The following is a 13,132-nucleotide window of genomic DNA, read 5'->3' as shown; positions in this document are numbered from 1 at the left end:
AAATCTCTTGTATAAAATCAGCCTGCTTTCAAACTGATATGGTTTCTTTAAACAAGGATGGGGCTGTTTTCCTGTGATCACAAGAGCAGTTTTTAATTTCTCCTTTCTCTTCGTTTCACTCCAACAAACGTCTATACAACTCCTAGCCATGCCTCCATCGTAAAGGCTCTCGTGGTCACTTTTTTCCATTTCCTTTGTAACTTATAAAATTTACCTCGCCTGCTGAGCTTTCAGGAATGTGTTTCTTTCAAGCTAAATGGTGTGGTCCTTGGTGGCAGAGAGCGTGCTGTTTCTTAGTAAATATTGCGGTCTGGGCTTCTTCTGTTCTGAGGCTGGAGAAGTAAGCTCAGCTCTGTAGGAGCAAAGAATCGTACCGCAGCCGCCTCCTAAGTCTGTGTTTTGGGGCCCCAAGCGCTAAGATTCATGGCAGTTCTTGACACCACTCTGGAGTTAGGTACTTCCCTGTCCTTAGCCCTACTCCCAGATTCATATAAGGCAATGGGAAAACTCTCAAATAATAGAAGGGATCAGGAGTTCCTAACTAAAAACAATGAGGATGACACTAGTGTTGTTTTCACTTCCGGACCTCGCTGGCACCAGGGATCCGTGTGCACCAGGAAGTTTTGATTCTTGTTCTGAGTTTAAATTTGGACTGAAGTGTCGCCATCACGATCCCCTGAGATGTCAGATAGTCATCTCAAAAATGAAAAACCATAGCACAGGGAAATATATACAAGATCTTGTGGTAGCTCACAGCAAAAAATAAATGTGACAATGAATGGATGTATGTTCATGTATAACTGAAAAATTGTGCTCCACACTGGAATTTGACACAACGTCGTAAAATGACTATAACTCAATAAAAAGAATGTAAAAAAAATGAAAAACCAGCCTCTCTCCTCCTTCATGCTTGTTTATTTTCTTGGAAAACCTATTTTATAAAGGAGGAGTCTTCAAAGAAAATTCTTTGGGTCAGTCAGAGAACATAATACCTGAAAGGGGCTGGGCTCGCCTTCTGACCGTAGTTATTTTAAGTGGTCCCCAGCCTGGTCCACACTTTTAGGAAGGAGGAGGCCTGAGATGAACATACGTAGAGACCTTTTACATGACACTTGGCTTTCCCCTGGACAGTCTCATACGTCCCACTTCATTTTATTTTATTTTATTTTAACATTTTTTATTGATTTATAATCATTTTACAATGTTGAGTCAAATTCCAGTGTAGAGCACAATTTTTCAGTTATACGTGAACATATATATATTCATTGTCACATTTGTTTCTCTGTGAGCTACCACAAGAACTTGTGCGTATTTCCCTGTGCTTTACAGTATAGTCTTGTTTATCTAGTCTACAATTTTGGAATCCCGTCTATCCCTTCCCACCCCTGCCCCCTTGGCAACCACAAGTTTGTATTCTATGTCTATAAGTCTATTTCTGTTTTGTATTTATGCTTTGTTTTTTTGTTTTTTGTTTTTTTTTTTAGATTCCACATATGAGTGATCTCATATGGTATTTTTCTTTCTCTTTCTGGCTTACTTCACTTAGAATGACATTCTCCAGGAGCATCCATGTTGCCGCAAATGGCATTATGTTGTCGTTTTTTATGGCTGAGTAGTATTCCATTGTATAAATATACCACCTCTTCTTTATCCAGTCATCTGTTGATGGACATTTAGGCTGTTTCCATATCTTGGCTATTGTAAATAATGCTGCTATGAACATTGGGGTGCAGGTGTCATCCTGAAGTAGGGTTCCTTCTGGATACATGCCCAGGAGTGGGATTCCTGGGTCATATGGTAAGTCTATTCCTAGTCTTTTGACCACCTCATTTTAGATATAGAAACCAGGATCCTCCTAGTAATTGTTGGGTTCTCGTTTGGAATCAGGGCAGATGTCAACCTAAATTCTGTACGAATTCTTTCTATTCCATGTTCTATGGAATAGGACACTCTAATGACTTATAATGGTAATTTACAGTAATATATCTATATATCTGTATATCTATCTATCTATCTATCTTTTAATCAGGAGGGATCAGGGAGAGGATAGAGATTAAAAGAGTTTGTTATACTTTTAGTTTACAAAATGGACATATCTGTGTTGTACTTTTCTATTTGGAAGTGATACATGGTAATTTGTCTGAAACTGAAGTAATACAGAAGAGTTTAAAGAAAAAGAGCCCAACCATCCAAAGGTAACCACCACAAACATTTGGGTGCATGTTCTTTACACTCACTTAAAATTACAAAAATGAGATCATGTTAAACAAAATGTTTTGTTACCAGATTTAACCACTTTAAAATGTGTCGTGAGTCTATCAGCCAGCACCAGCTGGGCTGTAGTGGGGTAAACACCCCCACATTTCAGTGTCTTAAATGACAAACGTGTATTTCTTGTTTATACAACTCATCCATCTTGGGTTGTCGGTGGTGTGAGTGTGTATGCTGTTGTCCCTGGGAACTTGGGCTGGATGGAGCCGTGACCATCTCCAACATTTCTCATTACTGTGCCAGAGAGAGAAGGCAGGTCTGGAGGACCTCACATCTGCAATCAAATGCTTGGTCCAAGGTGACAGGATGCTACTTACATTCGTAATTTATCTGCTGGAACCAGTCATGTGGGCCTGTCTTCCCACCAGGGGGCCAGGAAATGGAAGCTTTCTGGCAGAGAATTAGAGAAACACTCGGTGAACCCAGCCAAAGTCCAGTAAAATTAACATTGATGCCCATAAATATAAATCCATACCATTATTTTCAACAGCTGTTTTCGAATTAATCAATGTATCAAAATATATTTAACCAAAGCATTCTTAAAGGATATTTTAGGCTATTTCCAAATATTAACAACTGTTTTAAAAGATGCAGAGACTTTTTTTTTGTATATTCTTTTTTTTTCCTGTTGAATTTTTTTCCCCATGTGATACTTTTCCATAAGTAGAATTTCTAAATTAAAAGACGTGCGTACACACAGGAATTTAAAATGTTCCAGCCACTTTGAAAAATGGTTTGTCAATTTCTTAAAAGTTAAATTTACGATAAAACCCAGGAGTTCCACTTGTGGGCATCTGCCTGAGGGAAGTAAAGACAAATGTCCAACACACAGACTTCCGTGTGCGTCTCTGTGTGAGTTACATTTTATAAATAATAGCCCAAGGGTGGAAATAACCTAAATGTCCATCAACTGGCAAATGGATAAACAAAATGTGGCCTGACCACACAATGGAATATTATTCAGACATAAAAAACGAAGTGCTGACAGATGGGACAAGATTATGCTAAGTGAAAAAAGCCTAATAAAGGACCACATCCTGTATGAGTCCATTTATTTGAAATGTCCAGAGTGAGCCAATCCATAGAGACAAAATAGATTAGTGGTCACCTAGGGTGGGGGAAAGAATGGGGTTGGGAGGTGACGGCTAAAGAGTGCAGGGTTTCTTTGAAGGTAAAAATGTTCCAAATTGACCATAGTGATGGTTGCACAACCCCATGACTATACGAAAAAACACTGAATTTTGCACTTTAAAGGAATGAATTTTATTGTTTGCCAATTTTACCTCATAAAACTGTTTAAAAAAAAAAGGTCTACATAAAGTCCAAGTGTATTTTCCAAGCTTTTGATCTACATTGTCAAAGTGCCTTCCAGAAAGGCCAATTTATCACTCAGCAGTGGTGGTCAAGACTTCTGTTATTTAAACAGCGATTTGCCATGAGACGTGGTCAGCAACCAGCTAGGACTTTTAAATTAGACCAAAGGGGCTGGTTAATTATTATATTATTTTTTTAAAACAAAGATGTTATCACCTTCCCCTGCACCCCACCCCCTTGCATGTGGGAAAGTAGAGCAAATCATCCAGCAAAAACATAGTAGAAGGAAAGGTCAAGGTAAGTTCATTTTGGCTTCCAGAGTTTCCTGGGGTTTTGAGTGCAATAAATGAGCCCATCAGAGGCAAGCTGACACGTTTACTCGTGGCAATAGACACAACAGCAAAGAGCTTATTTTCACGCCCAAAATAAATGGAAACCAAATACAGATGTTCCAGTGGACTGTCATTTCATCCGTCTTCCCCCAGCAGAGGTGAGAACCCTCAGATGACGAGGTGCCGTGACCCTGGGGTTAAGCAGTCAGCCCAGTGTGAGAGGGATGAATTCTGATCCTGGCCCGCAGGCTCCCTGATTAGCAGTCAAACTGCTTTTCAGGATGGAGAGCCCCTTGTGTGAATTTGCACCTATTTTAACATCCGCTTCATGGAACTCACACAAGGATGCCCTCACAGTCGTATTTCACATCTCTTTTCTTCTTATAGGTTGGACTCAGGGTCCCGAGGCAACTCAGACTGCTGCAGAGGCTGGTATGTATATTCACAGTCCATCTTACAAGTCTGTTCCACTCACTATTCTTATTCTCTGTATTTTTTTTTTAATATAAGCATAGTCAGTTACAATGTGTCGGTTTCTGGTGTACAGTATAATGTCCCAGTCATGCATATGCATACATATATTAATTTTCATATTCTTTTTCATTAAAGGTTATTACAAGATACTGAACATAGTTCCCTGTGCTCTACAGAAGAAACTTTTTTTTTTAAATTTATTTTTATATATAGTGGTTAACATTTGCAAATCTCAAACTCCCAAATTTATCCCTATTCTCTGTATTTGGACCAGGCAGGAGCTTTGCTTGCAGCTCCTCCAAAGTGAGTAAAGTTGCATATAGAAGAAATCGAACATGAAACAGCATTTGTTTGTTTGTTTGTTTTGTTTTGGCGGTGGGAGGTCATTAGGTTTATTTACTTCTTTATTTCTTTCAGAGGAGGTACTGGGGATTGAACCAGCACCTCATGCGTGCTAGGCAGGCACTCTACCACTGAGCTGTCCCCTCCACACCCCGCACTGCATTGCTTTTATCAGGCTTTATTTTATATGCTTTTCTTTTCTAAGACTTTATTTAAGTGGATTCTTTCTGAAAAGAGACCTGATGATTTCAGTAGAACTCTTAAGGACAAAGGGTGAAGTTTTCCAAGACCTTCTTAGAATGACAAACAACATTGGAGCGAATCTTTACTTTTTTATGACACTCTTACACAAGCAGTAAAGGATTTGTTGCGAAGTAAACAGCTCAAGCGAGCGAAGCACCCCCGTCTGTAGACTGAAGCTCCATGTGCTGGAAGTCGGGCCAGGCTCTCAGTGCCTGCTGAAGGCTGACAGATGGAATTTGGGCAAATGTTCAGGAGTGCCGAGAGTTTATTCTAGATGATCTCAGTTCTTCCTTCCCACTGTGTATGCAGTGACAGAGCAAGGCGTGGGGACGTGCCTTCGGGCTCTGAGGACACAGATTCCTCAGCAGTTTCCCTGGGGTGAGCCGTTCATCCGTGCTCCCCCGACCCCCGCCAACTCCTGGCTGGTGTTGGAGTCAGTGCGAGATCGATCACGGCCAGTGTCACAATCATTACCGTCTTTGTCTGGACCAGGACTTCGTGTTCTCATCACTTTCTACTTGGCTTCCTCCTCCCCTGCCTTCCCCCGGCCCTCCCAGCCCTACCTCATTCTCCAAGTCTGCTCACCGAGGAGTCACATTGCTTTCATGTTTTCCTCCACGTCCACATAATCATAGACAGACGAATATGAACATAAACATGTCAACATTGTGAAGAATCTAGATTTTTGTCCTATATACAAGCCAGTAAGCTGGTCTGTTGCTGTTTCTTGGGTGCTGGCACAAAACGGGAGACTCCTGGGTCAGAGGTGAAGGATTTATTACTCACAGGAAGAGCAGTAGCCAAAGAGTTGAGATTTGTGCCTTTTCTCGAGCTCAGTTCTCACGCAGTGACCCAGAGAGGGCCAGGTGACACCGATACACACAGCTGGTTGCATCACAAGAGAGGAAACGCGCTTGGGGAACCTGACTCTTATAATGAGCACCATGCCTGCCTGCTCTGTGCCCTGGAGGGAGACGTTCTCTTTTGTATTCTGGACTGTGCTGTTTTTTCTCAAAAAGAGGAGGCATTAAGATTTAGTAAAGGCCTCTGGACCTGGAGTCAGCCAACTGCCAAACTCCAAGGAGCTCTGTAATGTGAGGGAGGCTGATGAGATGATTGCTGAGGCTCTCGTCCACCTCCAGGATCACTTCTAACAGTCAGTGAAGAGCTGTTAGACAGGAATCCAACAGCAAAAGTTTCATCTTCTGGGAAGAGGCTTGGCTTCAGGCAAAGGCCATGGCAAACACTCTCACATTTCCAGATGGCATCTTGGGTGATTCAGGACATTCTCTGAGTGGCTTGATTTTAAGTGACTCACATGAGTCATGCAGAACAAGATCTCTGGTGCCCAAGCAGCTCATGAAGACACTCCCTGCCCCAGAATGCTTTCCCATCTGGTTAGCTTTTGTAGGAAGCATCATGAAGACATCATTATGTCACAGGAAGACTTGACTTCTGCCCCCTGTTTTCTAGCCAATGACCCCAAACAAAATACTGAGTTGAAGATGAATATGGAAAGCATGTTGGATTTTTAAGAACTGCTTTGGGAGAAACGGAGGCCACTGTTTTATATCCTTCCTCCTATGACACGTCTTCTGAACCTCTGCCATTCCAGGCTCTGTGCTTGGCCTTTGGGGATGTTCATTTCCTGACAATTTTACATATCCGGCCAGTATCCTTTGCACCCCAGACCCTCCTTTCTGATTAAACTGCTCTATTCTTGTTCCCAGAATGGGCTCTGGTTCATTCTTATTTCTGCGTCTTCCGTGTTTTTAGAATGTTCTTTCTGTTCTCTTTCACCGCATGCAGATTCTACATCTCTTTAAAAGCCTTTTCTTACTTTTAGGGTCTTCCTGGATTTCTCTTCCCTCTGAACTCTGGAAAGTCTTCTAGCCAATAAATAAATATAGATATACATATATATCTTCCTATGGATGGACCTAGAGATGATCATATTGAGTGAAGTAAGTCAGACAGAGAAAGACAAATATCATATGATATCACTTAAATGCAAAATCTAACAAAATGACACAAATTCTATTTACAAACCAAAACCAGACTCACGGACATGGAAAACAAATTATGGTTACCAAAGTGGAAAGGATGGGGAGGGATAAATGAGGGGTTGGGGATTAACAGACACACACTACTGTATATAGAATAGCTAAACAACAAGGACCTGCGGTATAGAACAGGGAACTATATTCAGTTTCTTATAGTAACATATAATGGAAAAGAATCTGAAAAGAAAATGTGTGTGTGTGTATATATATATATATATTTGTAACTAAAGCACTTTGCTGTACACCTGAAGCAAACATTGTAAATCAACTACACGTCAATAATTTTTTAAAAAAATACACTATCAGTGGGAATGTTTGATGAATGAATAAATATTACAGTGTACAACTAAATATATATACCTTCCTATGTTTCTAATTTTTGCACTTTCTTCCCAACATGCATTGAGAGAAGGAATAATCATGTGTGATATTTCTTCCCAATCTGCCATAGAATTAGTCTATGCTAGTGCTTACTAAATACTCCGTTATTACCATGTCTTTTGGGGGGATGTATAGTTTTCTTTCATTGTTCAAGATGCAGAAAATTCAACTTTATAAATGTTTTTGAGTTTTCCTCTCCACTGAGAGCTGTGGGTGGAAAAAAAAAGGAGGAGGTCACGACCCCTGTTTTCCGCGCTCTCATAGCCCGGGAGGGGCAGGAGGAGGGATGGGGAGCTTGCGGGGGCGGGGGTGGGGTCGCCCGTGATTGACGTGAGGAGAGTGTCCGCGGAAAGTGCTGGAAAGGCAAGGGCTCTACGTGTGAATAACAGCAGGGGCTCCTGTGGGAAACAGTAACTGGGCAGAAGCTGTAAAACTAAAATAGTTTTCTTGAAACTTTTCTCAGCCTGTCTCCTGGGGCCATAAACCATAAACTCTGCCTCCTATTCTCCACGTCCTGTTATGGAAAATTCTGCTACATCCATAATCTTAATTTAACGCTAACGAAGATACCCTAGTGGCCAAACTTAGTAACTTGTCAGGCGGCTCCTAATTTTCACATTTTAAGCTCAGAGAAATTGTAAGTGATCATTATCTCTTATGAATGAGAGCAAATCAGCGTGACATCAAAAGTAGTCTCAAAGGCGCCAAGCGTAGACGGTCTTTAACAGTTTTAGAAGTGGAACCGGGCAAGGACTCTCCAGGGAAGCAGCTCGCTTTTATTTGGAAAGCTCTGCGGTGGAGCTCTGCGCTCTGTTTATCAAAGACGTAAACTTAAGATTTTTTTTTTCCCCTATTAGTACTTGACTTTTGTGGAAAGGAGTGATAAGTTGATAAGAAAACATTTTTGGAAAAATGTCAGAATGTGGTGCGAGCGCAGAATGGATTCAGCTCCATGTCCTGTTTTGAGTGTTTACAGTTTAAAGGAGGAAAATTGAGGTTCGTAGGTAACTTTAGAGTGGGGATGCTCCGGGAGTTCTGTATTTTACTGGCTAGCTAACAGTGACCGCTGTGGAAAGCCTTGATCAGCCAGCCCACCTCTGGAATCCTTTTACAGAGGAAGCAGGATTGGAAGTCAGGAACTCCAAATTCTCACGCTGGATGTATTATGACCTACCTGTGTGACCAGGGGCAAGTCCACTACTCCGGTCTTACATCTGTGACGCGAGGGGACTGGGACTGAGAGTCTCTTTTCCTTTACATTTGACTTTATAGCTTGTACTATAACTTCTTTCAATAGGATTTCAAGGGTATGTCTAAAATGCAAAAATTTAATTCACAAGACAAAACCAACAAAAGCATAGAGATCAGAAATAATATATATACCAGGGAATACTACTCAGCCATAAAAAATGAAATCATGCCATTTGTAGCAACATGGATGGACCTGGAGATGATCATGTTAAGCAAACTAAGTTAGACAAAGAAAGACAAATATCATATGATATCACTTGTATGTGGAATCTAAAAAAAAAATGATACAAACAAACCATGCACCATTGCGAATACTGTGTGTTTGGATTCCAACAGAAAACCAAACCCTTGATGGCAGAATTCTCAGTGAAGTCCACCATTATTTCCCGGTATGCCTTCACTACGGTTTCCTGCAGGATGCTGAACAGAGCGTCTGAGGACCAGGAATTCGAGTTTCAGATGCAGATTCCAGCCGCAGCTTTCATCACTAACTTCACCATGTAGGTGACCCATGGCTCAGAGACCCTGGAGTGAGGATTTCTATGTGGGGTGGTCAGGGTGAGCCTGAGATGCTGTGAGAATTTATAAATTCTCCACCAGACAAGACGTAGGAAAGAAGGTTGATTCCCTTCCTCTGCACCCCCCTTCTTGCATCCTTCTCTCCTTCCGTCCCCTCTTCGTTTCCTTTTTCTTTCCCTCCAACAAATGAATGAGTCCCCGCTCCAGACCAGACACTCTTCAAGGTGATACTTCAAGGTCTACTTCTGTGAAAAAGCCGAATTTCTGCTCCAGAAACCCCAGTGGGGAGAAACAATAAATAAGTAAACAAATGAATAAATGAGATCATGTCAGACAGCAGTGAATGCTCTAAAGGTGGCAAGTAAGATCGAGGGGGGCTTGTTAAGGTAGGGGAGTCAGGAGGTGGCTCACAGGAGGCAATGTTGAAGTTGAGATCTGAAGGGCCAGATAGCATGAAACCTTGGATGTACTGGGTAGAATGTATTTCTTCTCTTCTCCTGAACTAAGACATAGAGAGATGCAGAATTGGTGTTTGGGTTTAATTCTAGGTCTGCGCCAGATTCAAGCTGGCGAATCTTCTTGGAAGTTTGAGGAGGTCTTCTGATTTCCTCCTGGAGAATCACAGAGGCCCCGTGGTTCAGGTCTTACCATTTGCACCTGTTGAAAATTGCCCTCAGACAAAACAGATGATTCAAGGGTAGGGTCCTGGCCTGGAATGCATTTCTTCTGCGTATCCGAGAGGCAAATAGAAATAGTTTCTAGGGTTGTCATGGTTACGAGAGCCGTGTTTGAATTTGTCTTGGACGGCAAGCTGGCAATGCAGCTGTCTCTCGTGTTTCAGGCTCATTGGAGACAAGGTGTATCAGGGGGAAATTACAGCGAGAGAAAAGAAAACCGGTGATAAGGGGACAGCGAAAAGGAATAAAACCACAGAAGATAATGGGTAAGTTCCATTTATTAAGGAATTAAAAGTCCACTTCAGCAAAGTGTCAAATTTTCTATCTCTTTGCATCCCCATCTTGTTCGCTCCCTTTCCCCCAAGTATTTACCTTTTTATTTTTTATCATAATAATAAATAATTAAATACACCTAGTTAACAATATCGTAGCTACGGGTTTGTGATACAAAGGAATGTTTTACCACGCTTGTGCCCAGTTATCCCTTCCAAGAAACATCTGCTTCTAGTATTTCTGTAGTTTTCCAATAGTTACTTCCCTAACTCTGTTATGATAGTCTTGCTTTTAAAATTTTTCTTGCTAAAAATCAGATATCATCTGTTGATTCTCTACTCTGAAGAAAGAGGATTTAGCATACTTACAATAATTCCACTTTCCCTCTGCATTCCGAATTTTTGTATTATTATTTCTTCTTTTTCTTCAGTCAGGGTAAGCAGAGCTATACCATCTTCGATGGGCCCTACTATCTTAAGTGAGAATATCCTTGCTCCTTCTCTTCACCCTACCTTTCCTTTTCCATTTCCAGCACTCGTCTTTCCCTACTTCTGTTTACTTTTACATTATCAGAACTGCCAACATTTAAATTCTGATCTGTCATGGTATTCTCTGTCTAGAAGCTTAATCTAAATATGGAAAACCAATAAATCAATTTCTTGTGAATGACTCCAAAAATGAGAGGAACTGCAGAGCCACCTGGCATACTGAGATTCTGTTTCCTTCTCTCCCAGCCCATTTGGATAAAAAAGTCACCCGCTCCCTTTGAAGGAAAATGATCTTAGTATCCAGAGAAGATGGTGTGGGCTTTTTGAGGCTCTTTTCTGACACCTTATAAATTGTTCAGAATCATGCCACAGTTTCATCTAGTTGGATCACAACACATGTGTCTGCTTGTCCTGGAGGTCCCAATTCAGCCCTCTTCCCCTTTGTCCCCTCGGGTCTGACTCGGGTTTCCCCCAGTAGGAAAGTTCAGGAACCTTTGAATTCTCTGATCTTCAGTATCTTTGAACCTGCATGACCTTCTTCTAGAACCAGGCCTTAGCTTCTCCTCCCAATACTAACTTTTAGGGTTTTTTTTTTGTAATATTGGCTGAAAAAAATATGCACAACCTGAAAGTCGAGAATTATGTTTTATCAGAGGCATTACTGAGACTATAGGCCAGGAGACCACCTCTTGGATAGCTCTGAGGAACCATTCCAAAGAGGTGAGGGAGGGGCCAGGATGTACAGGAGTTTTTGCTGACAAAGGAGACAAAAACAAACCCATGTAGTCCAAAATCAAAAGATTACTGCTAACCCCTAAAACAGACATCTCAAGTTAATGATTTTAGTGCTTTTCTAGACATGGGAAGATGCAGGAGTCTGAGCTCATTGACTTTATTCCATAGAGATGCATCTTAACCATCCAGGGCCAGTGTTCTGTTTCTCTCCATCCTGAGTCCCTGCGGGGCAGGTGCAGTGGGTGGTGGCTGGCTGGATGGTGGGGAAACACTGCAGTCCACGCTAAGGAATCTCCCTGAGAGAGTTTGGCTGGTGCCCTGGGGAGGACTGGAGGGGACCTGGCTTTCTCCCATGACCTGTTCCCTCTTCTCTTCCTTCCAGGGAGAAGGGGACGGAAACCTTCAGAGCCTCCGTGGTGCTGCCCAGCAAGGACAAGGCGGCCTTCCTGCTCAGCTACGAGGAGCTCCTGCAGAGGCGGCTGGGGAAGTACGAGCACGCGGTCAGCGTGCGGCCCCAGCAGCTGGTGGGGCGGCTGACGGTGGAGGTGGACGTGCTGGAGCCGTCGGGCATCTCGGCGCTGGAGGTGCCGCGGCTCCAGAACAGCGGGCACCGCGGCGGCGGCGGCGGCGGCGGCGCGCGCGGGGACGGTGAGCGATGCGCGCGGGTGGCGCTGCGTCTGCGCGGGCCTTGGGTGGTAGGTAGTAAGGGACGCGGGAATCTGAAGCAGAGCAAAGACAGCGCCATGTACATCTGTATTTTTGTTGAGGCCAGGCTCTCCTGGGAGGTTTAAAAATATTCACATCATTGGACGCGGTACTGTCCACTTCTGGGCCTCTAACCTTGGTGAACCATCTAAAACATTGGGACTGTTACAGGTGCGAACCCGCTTGCTAATATTTGTAGTAGCAAGAACATTCCATCCCCTTAAATATCCAACCAGAGGGAGGTAATAAGTAAAATAGGGTTATAAAAACAATGCAGCATGTGATGGGGGGAGGGAGACGCAATTATATATACCTTACATGTGTTAACTCTGTTAACTTTGAAGCTGGCAAAAAACTAGAAAGTTATACAGAATAATCATTTGATACTAGGAGTGAGGGATTATGGGGTCATTTTCTAATACTCTGTTTTTATTTTTTATTTTTTAAAATTGAAGTATAGTTGATTTACAATGTTGTGTATCTGCTGTACAGCATAGTGATTCAGTTATACATATATATACTTTTTCATGTTCTTTTCCATTATAGGTTACTACAAGATATTGAATATAGTTCCCTGTGCTATACAGTAGGCCCTTGTTGGTTATCTATTTTGTATATGTTAATCTCAAACTCGTAATTTATCCCTCACCACCTTCCCCTTTGGTAACCATAGTTTGTTTTCTATGTCGGTGAGTCTATTTCTAGTTTGTAAATAAGTTCGTTTGTATCACATTTTTAGGATTCCACATATAAGTGATATCATATGCTATTTGTCTTTCTCTGTCTGACTTACTTTACTTAATATGATAATCTCTAGGTCCAGCCATGTTGCTGCAAGTGGCATTATTTCACTTTTTTATGGCTGAGTAGTATTCCATGTAAATATGCATCATACCTCAAAGAATGTTTTAAAATGTTATTTCTTCCTGATGACCATTTAACGGGGAAGGCTCCTGGGTACAACTGTGTGAAGGCAATGTGTTTTCAGGAGGAAGGAGAGAGTTGGCAGGACCTCGGGGCGGGCAGAGCAGTGATGCTGTGTCTGGGATGGAAGTACCCGGCTC

General features: G+C 42.2%; 1 protein-coding gene across 1 annotated transcript in view; it reads left to right on the top strand.

Moving 5' to 3' along the window:
* Window positions 1-13,132, top strand: part of ITIH5 (inter-alpha-trypsin inhibitor heavy chain 5) — a 62,924-nt gene that overhangs the window by 2,695 nt on the left and 47,097 nt on the right. The window contains exons 2-5 of the mRNA XM_031444765.2: window positions 4,305-4,349; window positions 9,008-9,171; window positions 10,032-10,133; window positions 11,746-12,011. Of these exons, the coding sequence (XP_031300625.2) occupies window positions 4,305-4,349; window positions 9,008-9,171; window positions 10,032-10,133; window positions 11,746-12,011 (577 nt within the window). The remainder of the gene's footprint in view (window positions 1-4,304; window positions 4,350-9,007; window positions 9,172-10,031; window positions 10,134-11,745; window positions 12,012-13,132) is intronic.

The sequence above is a fragment of the Camelus dromedarius genome, chromosome 26 (genome assembly GCF_036321535.1).
Source record: "Camelus dromedarius isolate mCamDro1 chromosome 26, mCamDro1.pat, whole genome shotgun sequence".
Lineage (NCBI taxonomy): Eukaryota > Metazoa > Chordata > Mammalia > Artiodactyla > Camelidae > Camelus > Camelus dromedarius.
This window is presented reverse-complemented; position numbering and strand designations above follow the sequence as displayed.